Source organism: Nicotiana tabacum, chromosome 16, assembly GCF_000715075.1.
Source record: "Nicotiana tabacum cultivar K326 chromosome 16, ASM71507v2, whole genome shotgun sequence".
Lineage (NCBI taxonomy): Eukaryota > Viridiplantae > Streptophyta > Magnoliopsida > Solanales > Solanaceae > Nicotiana > Nicotiana tabacum.
In genome coordinates, this window is record NC_134095.1 from 135,789,319 (window position 1) to 135,802,644 (window position 13,326).

At 36.5% G+C, this 13,326-nt stretch overlaps 2 protein-coding genes across 2 annotated transcripts; one reads left to right on the top strand and one right to left on the bottom strand.

Annotated features, from left to right (window-relative positions):
• The first annotated feature begins 1,408 nt into the window (after positions 1 to 1,408).
• On the top strand, positions 1,409 to 3,208 carry LOC107809167 (heavy metal-associated isoprenylated plant protein 37). Its single transcript, XM_016633761.2, has 3 exons — positions 1,409 to 1,515; positions 1,617 to 1,692; positions 2,031 to 3,208. The coding sequence occupies exons 1-3, from the start codon at positions 1,477 to 1,479 to the stop codon at positions 2,981 to 2,983; spliced, it is 1,068 nt and encodes a 355-aa protein (XP_016489247.1). The 5' UTR covers positions 1,409 to 1,476; the 3' UTR covers positions 2,984 to 3,208.
• Positions 3,209 to 4,904: 1,696 nt separating this feature from the next.
• LOC142170424 (uncharacterized) lies at positions 4,905 to 5,743 on the bottom strand. The gene is made up of 3 exons (XM_075232328.1): positions 5,575 to 5,743; positions 5,253 to 5,458; positions 4,905 to 5,045 (listed from the first exon to the last, which is right to left on the bottom strand). The coding sequence occupies exons 1-3, from the start codon at positions 5,741 to 5,743 to the stop codon at positions 4,905 to 4,907; spliced, it is 516 nt and encodes a 171-aa protein (XP_075088429.1).
• Positions 5,744 to 13,326: the final 7,583 nt, after the last annotated feature.

Sequence of the window (13,326 nt, forward strand, 5' to 3'; positions counted from 1 at the left end):
ATTTCAATTCACCAATTTCACAATTTTTCACACAAGTTGCAACAACAAAGTAACCAATTTTAGAAGAAAATTAGAGAGAGATTGATGATTTGGTGAAGAAAAATGAAAGAATGGGGGGGTATTTATAGTTGAAAATAGGGAAAGAGTACAATTATAAAAAGTTTAGGGTTAAAACAAAGTTGGGGGAGGGGGGGGTTAAATGGCTATTTTGGCAGTAATAACGGCTACATTTTAAAGGTGCAACAGTCAGAAATTGAATTGAGATTTTAAAAAAAAAAATTAGTCGTTGGGCCCGTTTAGGACCGTTTGGGACCGGTTGAACTGGCCCACTTAGGAGCCGGTCTCGGGCCCAAACAGTCCTGGTCCTAACGGGCCCTTACTGTGAACCGGCCCACATGGGCCTGTATGTCTCATTTGTGTTGGGCTTAAACGGGTAGGACCGTTTAGGCCCACTACCCATATGGGCTCGCGGGCCTAGGCCAATTTCCGGGCCTAACCGGCCCAGTTGCCACCCTTAGGCGAAGTTCATATTTCTAGAGTTAAATGAGTTTTCTTTTAATTTATCGCAATTTTTTATACTCCTTTTATATTTTAAATTATTAATTATTATACTATAATGACTTATATTCCCTCCGTTCCAATTTATGTAAACCTATTTGACTGGGTACAAAGTTTAAGAAAAAATGAAGACTTTTGGAATTTGTAGTCCTAAACAACTCAAAAAGGGCCTAGAGTATTTATGTGGTTATAAAAAATTTTAATTGTAAGTTTAAGCTAAAATTTTTTCAAATTTAGAAAGGGGTCATTCTTTTTGGAACAGACCAAAAAGAAAATAGATTCACATAAAATGGAACAGAGAGAGTAGTTCTTTTTACGTAGTTTTCAATCATATAAATTTTATTTCAAAAAATTTAAAAATATCATATCCCAATTAACAATTAAAACTAAAAAGTTTGAGTGTCAAAATTCGAGCTCGGTCACATAAATTGGGACAGAAGGAGTACTAAACTTTTCATCTCTTTTTCTCTGTCTCTTCTTTTTTCTGTAAGTATTACCTTTATCTATTTTCAAGACACTTCTCTATGTTCTTTTTATTCAGCTTTTGAACAAGAGTAAAAATAAAAGTAACTATGCACCAAGGCGGATTTAGGGGTAAGAAGGGTTCACACAAACCTCATTTGCCGAAAAATTACATTGTACATATATAATAAAATGTGTTTTTATCGCAATATATTATGTTTTGAATCTCCTTAACACAACATAAAAGTATAGCTTAGCGGTCAAGGGGTTCAAAACCTTTGTGAGGTAATTAGTTCAATTACCATGTCTATATATGCATGCTTCTTCAATTTTAAGAAATTGATAATCTTGTGAAACTAACGCCTTTCCCCTCATTGTAATTTTAAGTACAGCGTGGTGTTTATAATTATTACTTGTTCTTGTAGCAGATCATTAATTTTAAACTGCACTGAAGAAATGGCCAGAGATGAAGACTTTAAGCTACTAAAGATTCAGGTACATCTCTCTTTCAAGACCAAGTTCTACTAGTGTATTACCATAAAGTTGGTCTATGGTCCTTCCTTCTATATCTTCTTTTGTCCGTTCCCTTTTTGTAGACCTGTGTTCTCCGTGTGAACATACATTGTAATGGATGCAAGCAGAAAGTGAAGAAGCTTCTCCAAAGAATTGAAGGTTTTACTTTTCTTACTGTCTTTTTCTTGGTATTTTGGCTCTTTTGTACTAATAATCTTCTTGGCTCTTTTGTACTAATAATCTTCTCATTGCTCTTGAAAATAAGAGTATACTATTCTTCTAAAAAAAGAATATTTAACTTTAAATTTTTTATTTTACATTAATGAGATGATTTATAGTTATATAAATGTGTATTACTCATATCTATTTTAGACCACAAATTTTAAAAGCTTTTTATTTTATTTTTTATATAAATTGGACATAGGGGTCTTTATTAACCTTCATCCTAATTGTTCCCTTACTATTTTCTTGTTTTGTTATTTTTCATCTTTTGACAGGTGTTTACCAAGTAAACATAGATGCTGAGCAGCAAAAAGTCACTGTTTCTGGAAGTGTAAATTCAGAAACTCTGATTAAGAAATTGATTAGAGCTGGTAAACATGCTGAGCTATGGTCTCAGAAAAGTAATCAAAACCAGAAACAGAATCCCAACTGCATCAAAGATGGAAAGGACAACAAAACTCAAAAGCAAGGTCAGATTAAGGTTCTTGAATCCCTCAAGAATAATCAGCAAGAGTTTAACTTTGTAGGAGAAGAAGGAGATGATTATAATCTTGATGAAGATGAGGAAGAAGATTATGATGAGGACGCAAACCAAATAGCACTTCTTGAGCAACAACAAAATGCAGAAGCAAACAATGCAATTAAAGGAATATTAGCAGCCAATATTGCCACTACTCCCAACAATGGAAATATTAATGCTGGCAAGAAAATAGTGACCCCAAATCAGAACATAGCAATGAAAGTAATTGATCCAAACACAATGGCTGCCTTGAAAATGAATATGAACAGTGCACAATTAGGGGGTGGTCCCAATGTCTATCTTGCTGGTTTTCAAGGGAATGGGACTAACAACAATGTTGCTGCTATTTTGAGTGGAGGAAATAATAACTCCAACTTAATGGGAATTAGAGGATTTCAAGTTCATCCGAGTAATGTTATACAAGGATCTTCAGCTGGATTTACAACTAATGGTTTAACAACAGGTCATCTTAATTCTTCCACCAGCTCTATGATAATGAATTTGCAAAACAGGCATGCAATGCAACAGCCCCAGATGATGTACAATAGGTCTACTTTTGTTCCTCCAGCCACTGGTTATTATTACAACTATGGCCAAGTCCCATATACTGCCTCTTATGTTGAGCCTAGTTTCAATTCTGTTACAACTATGGCCAAGTCCCATATGTTCAGTGATGAGAACAGCACTAGTAGCTGTTCAGTTATGTAATGAACTTGTGGGGGCGGGGATGGATTTTCTATACTATTTTTGTGCTAAGGGAATTGAAGTAATCTTTTAGGTCCTCACTCTTTTAGTTTGTCAAGAAATTTGTAGCTGCTCTAGTTCTTGTTGTGAAATTGTCTTTGTTTCATCCATGACAATCAGGAGTGGGAAATTGTAACATGCTGTGAATGTTGTGTGCAGGCTTGTCATAGCTAGTTATAAGGAATATAATTATCCATGTTTACATTAAATTAAAGTAAGAGAATATATTATTTGGCCATGGTTAAATGGTAGTATAAAAGTTTTTAGAAAAAATTTGTTCTGTAAGGGCTTGGGCTTGGCCCCTTTTCTTCTAAAAGTAGGGCCCACATCCACTTGGCAAAAGCTGAAAGGACTATTCTAATTGTGTCTGCCACGTAATAGGTGTAACTCATACCAAATAAAATTGTGAATAATACAGACTATTTTTTGTGGATCCAATAATTTTGTAAGTTCAAATCCTAGTTTGCAGCACCTTTGGTTGGTCATTGGTACAACGTTAGCGTTATATGGCTATATGGATGAAAACTTAGGTGGATTGGGTTTTGTTTTGGCTTAATTTTGTCAAAGAACATATTGTAACATTTTGCTTGAAAAAATATTTTTATAGCTGCTACGCTGGTGTAGACTAGGTTTTAGATTGTATAAAATTAAGAAATTTGCTTGTCCTCAAATATAGATGTCAGGAGGTAAGCACTACCCCAGGGTAGGGGTAAGGTGTGCACACATATACCCTTCCCAGACCCCAGGGTAGGGGTAAGGTGTGCACACATATACCCTTCCCAGACCCCAGGGTAGGGGTAAGGTCTGCACACATATACCTTTCTCAGACCCCACTAAGTGGGATTATACTGGATTGTTGTTGTTGTCGTCAAATATAGATGTCAAGTTCATCTTCGACCCTCAGGACATCTCCAACCCGTCCATTCCAAATTTTTACTCCAAAATGGAGTAAACTAATTCCAACCATTACTTTTGTTTTTTGTCAAATATCAAAAGATTTTATTCAACCAGTAAAAATAATTACATCTCCTCCAACTCCTTTGGACTAAAGAGCTAGACTCAAGAACACTAACCAAAACTGTTATGTACATTTCAATATTCCCTCTGCTACTTATACTATTGAGTGCCAACTATTCATAGATGAAAACTATTTACACCTTCTAAGATCTTCTTCCATTTAGCCTTCTGTTGTCCTTTATATATAGTTGAAGGACGATATCTTGTATTTTCTTTTTGATATCAGTTTTTTGCCCCTAAAATCTACACATATTTCTCTCTATCTATGTATGATAAACCAAAGCTGCAAATAGGAATGCCAATATGCTATTTCGAGGCCTACCATTTTTTGTTCTTTTCGTTAGCCATACGACTTCCTCTTCCCAATATCCAACTGGATGTCTCTCTCCCATCCATTTGAGCATTGTACTCCAGATGGTCCTTGAGTACTGACATTCAAAAAAAGAGATGGGCCATTGTTTCTGTTTTCCCAATGTTGCACAATACACATTCACTTGCTATCTGCATACCCCCCAAGTTGCCAGTCTATCAACAGTGGTAAGCCTTTGATGAAGTGCCAGCCACAAAATGAAATTATGTCTAGGTATAGCATTTGAACCCAGCATTAAAGCTTTCCAATGAACTTTTGGGTATTGAGGACTTGCTAATGTGTATGTATTCTTAATATTGAATTGTCCTTGCCTGCAATAATTGTTGATGTTGGCAAAAAAGTTGATGCCCAGGTACCATTGTCTTGTATCAAATACTTTCCTTACAAGCCATCATGCTTGCCTAGGGGTGTTCATTGTAGTGAAGTCATGCTTCTTTATATAAAAATTGTGTATCCATTTTATTCACAGTGCATCTTTCTTTGTATGTATAGCCCACATTAATTTACAAAGAGCTTCTTTGTTCGACCATAAAAAGTTGTTAGACGTTTAGTCCACCAGCTGAAGTAAGCATACATATTCTGTCCCAGGCAATCAGTTCCCTCTTTGAGGAGTTTTGGCTGCATGTCCATAAGAATATCCTGCACGCAGTAGCCACAAATTGGATGATCTTTTTTGGCATCAGAAATACCTGCCCCAATATATTTGCATTTCAAATAGAACACTCTTTATCAGTTGTAATCTTTCACTGTAAGAGAGAAACTTTGATGTCCAGCACTTGATTCTGTTGGTTATCTTCTCAACTAATGGCATGCATTACTGGATTGTCAGCTTGATGATAGAGGCACCCCCAAGTATTTGAATGGTAAGCCTTCCAGCTTGAACTGGTAATCTGAGGTGATCATGTCTTTAAATCCCTGAGACACTCCAGCTACATAGATAGAACTCTTGTCCAGGCTTGCCATGAGCCCAGACACCTTCGAGAAATGGTTAAACTTATCAAGCAATAGTTGAATGGAAATCTTGTCAGCTCTGCAACACATTATCAGATCATCTGCAAAGCAGATATGTGTGAGGTTCAGCTTTGCACATCTTGGATGAAAGTTGAAGTGAGGGATGTCCTTTAGAGTCTTCAGAGTTCTATTTAGATACTCCATTACTAGTACAAACAGTAAAGGGACATTGGGTCCCCTTGTCGCAGTCTCTTCCTTGCTTGAAATCTACTAATAAGTCCACTACTGATCAGCAAAGAGTTGCTCACAATAGTTATACATTCCATTATCTGCTGGACCATTTTGCTAGGTATCATTCCAGTAGTACCATACGTAGGAATGGCCATTCAACCGAATCATATGCCTTCCTTATGTCCAATTTATGATGCACCTAGGCGAGACACCTTTTTGGTTACATCCCTTTACCGGCTCATGGGCAATAATCACATTGTCTAATATGCTTCTCCCTTTTATGAATGTTGACTGTGCTGGCCCTACTACGAAGTCCACCACTATCTTTAATCTTGTTGTAAGGATCTTGGCAATGAGCTTGTATAGTATGGTACAACATGCTATTGGTCAAAATTCTTTTACAAAAGAGGGACTTGAAACCTTTGGCACCAATGTAACAGTAGTACTATTAACATTTTTCAGAAGTTTCCCTATTTCAAAAAATTCCTTCACAGCCTGCATAGTTTCTTCTCCAACAACGCCCCAATATGTCGTGAAGAACTCAGCTGGAAAACCATCTATGCCAGGAGCTTTGCCATTTGGCATATCTTTAAGTCCCTGTTTGATTTCTTCCTCTGATATAGCCTTAATGAGTACATGTTGTTCTCTAATCAAGCATGGTCCATTTCTAGCTATTGTAACATTAAGGCAAGGTAGTTCAGTAGCATTTGTCCCTAGCAAGTTTTGAAGAATGTTATGAACTCTTGTTCTACCAAGGAAGGGTCAGTCAGTTTTTGACCATGTTCATTACATATGGAAGACACTCTATTCCTAGCTTGTCTTGCTTTCAACTGTGCATAGGAAAACTTTGTGTTGGAATCCCCTACTGATATCTAGATTGCCCTTGATTTCTGTCTATACACCTTTTCTTGAATGCCTTCCCATTTCTCTATTTGCATTAATATCTCCTTCTCCCCCAATATCAACTGATTGTTGAATGGTCAGCATCATTCTCACTTTGTATCCTCTACAGCTTCCCCTTGAGGGTGTCTATCCTTTTTTCCACTGAGTTGAAAGTTCTGTTCATCCCTTTTGTTTTGCTTCCTAGATTCTGCAGTTTCTTCCAAACTGAATACATAGTATATCCAGAGATAGATTGATTCCATATCTCTTAAACCATTTGGTTGAATTCTTCCTCCTGTAGGAGCACATTCAATAGTCTAAAAGGTTTTGGCAACCAATTCCTAATAACCTCAGTTCAAAATATTATGGGGGAATGATCAGATACCCCATAAGTTTTATGCATTGCCTCTATGTTGCTATATTTCATAAACTAGTGAGAGTTTCCCAAGGTCCAATCTATATTACTGTAAATTTTGTTTACATCCTCCCTTTTGTTGCACTATGACCATTGACAACCTTTTCTATTCAACTGTCCTAGCCCAATGTCAGCAATACATTTTTGGAAATCTTCCACCTTACTTTAACTAACAGAATTGCCATTGATTCTATTAGTAACAAAGATCATGGTGTTAAAATCTCCTAAACTAAGCTAAGCCTCCACCATAGTACTATGGATTTGTCTTAGTTGTGTCTATATTTCCTGTCTCCCCGCTATTGTGTTGTACCCATACATAAATGTTAAGCATCAGGTAAAATCTAAGTGTTTATCCCTGACTTCACAATGTACCAGCTGAGCCCTTGCAAGTATTATTTTGACTTCTACATGCTAATTCTTTCATATTATCCATATTCTTCCGTTTGGATCCTGTGTGTAGTTTGTAAACACTTCCCAATCATTTTCAATTTTCCTTCTAGCTTTTTTTGCATTCCAGGTTTTTACTTTTGTCTCAAGGCACCTTAGTACTGTTACTTTATAAGAAAGGCCTTGAGTTCTTTCTGCTTGTAGGGCTTGTTAATCCCTTTAATATTCCATGAGCTAATAATCTTGGGGATTGAGCAAGGAGTACTCTCTCTTCCCTCTTTAGATGTCTGACTTAGCATCTTCCTTTTCCTGAATTCTCAGTGCACTAAATTTGTTTTGGTGCCGCGTAGCTTCAATATTTGCATCAGACAAGCCATCCCTTAGTGATGTTCGCACCTTGGGGATTTGCAATTGTTTCCCTTTTGTTTTGGCCATCTGGAAATCAGCATTTTCAGTTTGCACAGTCCCTTCAGAACTCTCTTCTTGCCTTATCACTTCTGTTGCAATCACTTCGTTAGTACTAGGTTCAGCTCTTGCTTCTTGCTCTTGAGTTTCTTTGGTTGCATTTGGCTTTACTACCCACTTAGTGACTTGTTTCCTTCCTCTCTTGTGTTGTTCTCCTTGTTGCTTTTTAGTCCCTGCCTGACCTTTAGGAGCAGGGCCAATTTATTTTGTCTTTTCTGCTTGTGCATTGCAGTCACTTGTACGATACCCTATTTGAAGGTAGTCTTGAAAGAAAGATGGTTGCCAATCGTAGCTTAATATATGCTCCTTGTGTTACCATCAGCAGTTTCAATCAGCACTGTATCATGCAATGGTTGATACACATCCATTTCGATCAATATGCGCGCATAAGATATCCTTGCTTTTTAGGCTGTGAGTTTATCTATGCAAATCGGTCTCCCTATAGAGCTTGCTATACTTCCCAGATTTTCCACCGTCCAGTATTGTATATGCAACCTAGGGAAATTCACCCAAACTAGGATATTGTTCGTAGTTTCCTTGCTCAATTGGAAATCTGGCTCTCATTGCTTCAATATCATTGGTCTGTTGTTGAATGTGTATGGGCCATTTCGAAGTATTAGATCTCTATCTTCATCAGAACTGAATTTAAAAATAAAGTAACCTTCGTCATGGAGTAATGCATGTAGTTGTCGATACAAAATGCCACACACCATACACAAACTTCAGCATCTCCTTGAATATAGGAGATCCACCTATTACATATCCAATTAGGCTTGTCCTCCATTCCTATTTTGCTTCTCAACCTCTGTGTAGTTCAGTCTAACTATTTTTATTGAATCCTTAATGTTATAAGGATAACAGTTCAATTTCAATCCTTGATGTTGTGACCTATTGCCTTGGACAATGTCAGATAGGGTTGGTTGTGGATCCCTAATCCCGTCGAGAATGTTAATTTTCTAGCCGCTGTAGCCGTATCTATCTCATTTTATACTGGATCTATAGGGGTTTTAATCACCGGAGCTTGCAATTCCACCGGTGTCGTTGATTCGTTCCTCACATGGCCTTGTAAGATAGTTAGAGCACTACCCATTCCTTGCATCCAATGGAATAATTGGACAGACCCTAGGTTTTGGGGGATTCCTGTTTCCGGGGTAACAAGTCGGGTATCATCTTCATCGGCCTTATCTTCTTATATTCTTCTCTCTCTTTTATATTATATTATTATTTTTTATTAAAATTTTATTCTTATTTCCATTAAACAAATCCTATCTTTTTGTTCATTTTACATAATCATCGCATATAATACATATTAATGTATTTTCAATTTCATTTCTTTATATAATTCTTTTTAAATTTACAACTCTTCTATATAATTCTTTTTTAATTTTATGTATTTTCAATTTTAATGTATTTCCAATTTTAATGCATTTTTATTTAATATATTTTAAACTTTCACTTTTCAATTTTAGCTTGTATTTTATATTTGCACCTTTCATTTTTGTGAAGGTTATATATATTTTTATACAATTATAATTTATAATAAAATTAACTTACAATTTTTCATAAAAATAATATATGCGAATATTAATTTATCAAAATTATACGCCAAAATTAAGATGTAAAATTAATATTATAAAAATATTACATAAACATAATTAGGTATATATAATATGATAATTCAAAGAGTTAAATAATAAATAAATAAATAAATAAATAAATAAAAAGGGAATAGTGATGGAGTGGATGAATAGTGTCAGATTGAAGATAAATGTGCAGCTAGGTTGGAGCAAAATTCCTTTATGTTTTACTCCAAAATAAAGTTTGGAGGTAAAAATAGAGGTGGGTTGGAGATGGCTTGACCAAAGTAAATAGGCAAGACGATTCGAGTCACTTATACATTCACACAACAAAGAGACACCACATGGGCCCCAAGGTCAAGGCGCATCTTCTGCAGCGACTCAGAAACATTTGAGCACCAACTACATTATTTCTCTAAAAACAAACGATTGAATTAAGTTGTCCCTAGAAACTAAAACAATTTAGTTTTAAAATACTGCTTAGCGTTGATTTATATTTTGGTGAAATCAAAATAATTTGATTCTTGGAAAATTAGTATAATTTTCTAATTTAAACAAGAGTGGCTGCTGTTTTAGAATTATTTGCTAAAATCACTTTAAAACCAAACATCACTTGAAGTCGTGTGTTGTAGAAAAAGGTGAAAAAACAAACACAAAGTTCGAGCCCATACATCCTTTTACGAGAGCGAAGTGCAGAAATAGCTGTTTTTAGGTCTATTATTTAAAAATAGTGGAACTTTACAGAGTTTTAAAGTTTAGCTATATCAAAATCATATTTTGACTATTAAGTATAAAATTTCAATCACATGTCTGAAATTAGGCAAGTTTGAATGCAATTCAAAATCAATCAAAGGTCTGAAGTTTAGGTTTTACAGTTCAAACTTCAGATCTTCGCTTCAATGAAGTTAGGCTTTGGCAATTCAAAACTTCAGATCCGAAAGTTTGAAGTTTGCTAAATTGGCTAAACGTTAACTTAATTTTTTAAAACTGATTATGGATTAAATGGGATGCTCAAACCGGCTATTTGGTGTCATTTCTACATTTTTTCCTTCCATTATTGGAGAGCGTCAGATATAAAATTAGGCCCAAATAGCATTGGACTGGGACAACTTAAATTAACATCCCCTTAAAGGCCCAAATGCTTCTACAAATAACCATGGAAGTGCAGATATACCCGATTTGAGGGCCACCATTGAAGTCATATCCATATTGTACAAAATTTATAAAATTTACTCGCTTCGATATAAACTTCAGAATTCGCATCTGATCACTTCAAAATTTACATTTGAAGTCACAAATTTAGAATGTCGGAATCGGATATGAAGCTCTTCTATCGCTTCAACGTACAAATTTAGAATCAGATCTAAGGCTTTTCTATCTTTTCGATGCAACTTCAGAATTAGATCTAAAGTTCGTCTATCTCTCAATTCAACTTCAGAATCGAGGCATGAAATTCTTCTATCTCTCAAGAGGTTTGTGTCACGACCCAGATTTCTCACCCCCGGGAGTCGTGATGGCACTTACTAATGAGAGCTAGGCAAGCCAACGCTTAACTACCTAATTCATTATCGCATTACTTCTTTTTAACAAATACAAGCGATAACATGAAAACAGCGGAACCTTAAATAATTAAGCGGAAGGAAACGATGAAATATCTAAAATCAGCGTCTATTACAACTTTTAAAACCTCAAATGCCCAAAATCTGGTGTCACAGTGTCACGGACTGTCTAAGAGTTACTACAACTAAGGTCTGAAGAAAATACAATATATTGTTTCTGAACGAAAGAAGATGAAATAGGAAATAGAGATAGAGGGAGACGCAGGGCCTGCGGATGCTTGCAGGTCTACCTTGGGTCTCCGAGTGGACTGAAGGAAGCACTCCAACTACTATCCAAAGCTGCTCCTGGATCTGCACACAGTGCAGAGTGTAGTATCAGCACAACCGACCCCATGTGCTGGTAAGTGTCTAGCCTAACCTCGGCGAAGTAGTGATGAGGCTAGGACCAGACTCCAAAAAAAACCTGTGCAGTTCATATATATATATATATACAGCGGAAAAAGAGATACAGAAATAACCAGTCAATGTGGGAGGGGGGAACATGCTGTGGGGGAGATAATAGTTACGAATAGAAAGGCATCAAGTAAGGAAAGAAACAACATAACTAGAATATCAACAAAGAAGCAGAAATCAATAATTTGCACGGCATCACCCTTCGTGCTTTTACTCTCGTTCTCACCAAAACAATACACACATCACCCTTCGTGCTTTACGTTCTTCCTCACCCAAACAACAATCACAAGGCAAATAGGGTAAGGGAATCTATAATCTCAAAGTAAATCAAATAACAACAAGTAATGAAAGAAACAACATAACTCGGATATCAAAAAAGAATCAGAAATCAACAAATGCACGGCATCACCCTTCGTGCTATTACTCTCGTCCTCACCAAAGCAATCATATAATAAAAATGTGCACGACATCACCATTCGTGCTTTTCCTCTCTTTCCTCACCATATAATCAATAAAATCGGCACGAAATGGTAAATCGTGCGGCACGGCATCACCCTTCGTGCTTTACACTCTTTCCTCACAATAACCAACAATGCACGGCATCACCCTTCATGCTTTAAATCTCTTCCTCACCCAAATAATAATCACAAATAATAGGGTAAGGAAATAAAGGAAATTTTGCAATAAAAATCCCGACAAGGGAACAATAAGTCACCAATTAAATCCCGACAAGAGAACAACAATTAAACAATTAAATCCCGGCAAAGGAACAACAAATAAATCAACAATAGCCCGGCAAGGGTGACAATATAATGATCTCTTCTCTTTCTCAATTTTACTTCACAATTCACTTCACAACTCGAGCCAATGCTCTAAAGGTTCGATTATCACTTATACTTTCACAACTCATTTCACAACTCGAGCCACAGCTCTAAAAATTCAATTATCACTTATACTTTCACAATTTCTCTATACATACTGAGCCAACACTCCCAATATTCATAGGTCACAATTCTTTCCACAAACTTTATACAACAATTAGAAATTTTCACCAAGACATGAATAATACAACGAAATCATGAAAATCACAATATAAGACCCACGGTCATGCTTGATACCAATGTATAGATACTCGTCACCATGCCTATACGTCGTACTCGACAAGAAGCAAATAGCAAATATGACACAACTCCTAATCCCTGAAGCTAAGGTTAGACCAAACACTTACCTCGATGCAACGAGCATAATTCAAGCCTCAATTACCGTTTTACCTCTTGTTTCCACCACCAACTCGCTTGTATCTAGCCACAATTTGCTTAACGATATCAATAAATGCTAAATGAATCAATTTTAATGCATGAAAATAGGTTTTATAAAGATTTCCCCAAAAGTCAAAAATCGACCCCGAGCCCGCTTGGTCCAACCCAAAATTCGGACCAAAACCCGATTACCCATTCCTTCACGAGCTCAAATATGTAATTTATTTTGAAATCAGACCTCAAATCGAGGTCCAAATCCCCATTTTTGTGAAAACCTAGGTTCTACCCAAAACACCCAATTTTTCCCATGAAAATAATTGATTTGAAGTTGAAATCATGTTAAAAGATGTTAATGATTGAAGAAAACTAGTTAAAAATGACTTACAATTGATTTGGAGAAGAAAGGTTATTTAAAAAATCACCTCTTATGCCTTTGGGGTTTTGAAAAGTGAAAAATAACTGAAAAGTATGTGTAAATATACTCCTCTCAGACCCTCTCTGCAGACCGCATAAAAAGGACTATGGTTGCGGAGCTCCACCGCGGACCGCATAAAACGGACTGCGGCCGTGGAGCTCCAACGCGGACCACAAGAAATCGAGCGCGGGCACGGAGGTTTGGCCTTGCTCACCACGGACCACACAAATCCCACTGCGGTCGCGGAGTCCCCACCGCAGCCGTTAGGTTTCCACCGCAGACCGCGAGACCTGGCTTCAGAGACCTGCAACTTCTATGAATCTACA

Bases quoted from the DNA above. Each gene is read 5' to 3' on its own strand.
- LOC107809167 (XM_016633761.2), top strand. From the start codon at position 1,477: ATGGCCAGAGATGAAGACTTTAAGCTACTAAAGATTCAG. The intron at 1,516-1,616 runs GTACATCTCTCT...CCCTTTTTGTAG, and splicing joins TTAAGCTACTAAAGATTCAG to ACCTGTGTTCTCCGTGTGAA. The intron at 1,693-2,030 runs GTTTTACTTTTC...ATCTTTTGACAG, and splicing joins GCTTCTCCAAAGAATTGAAG to GTGTTTACCAAGTAAACATA.
- LOC142170424 (XM_075232328.1), bottom strand. From the start codon at position 5,743: ATGGCCATTCCTACGTATGGTACTACTGGAATGATACCTAGCAAAATG. The intron at 5,459-5,574 runs GTTTGTACTAGT...TCTGCTTTGCAG, and splicing joins GGACCCAATGTCCCTTTACT to ATGATCTGATAATGTGTTGC. The intron at 5,046-5,252 runs GTGCCTCTATCA...TACTGCGTGCAG, and splicing joins TACCATTCAAATACTTGGGG to GATATTCTTATGGACATGCA.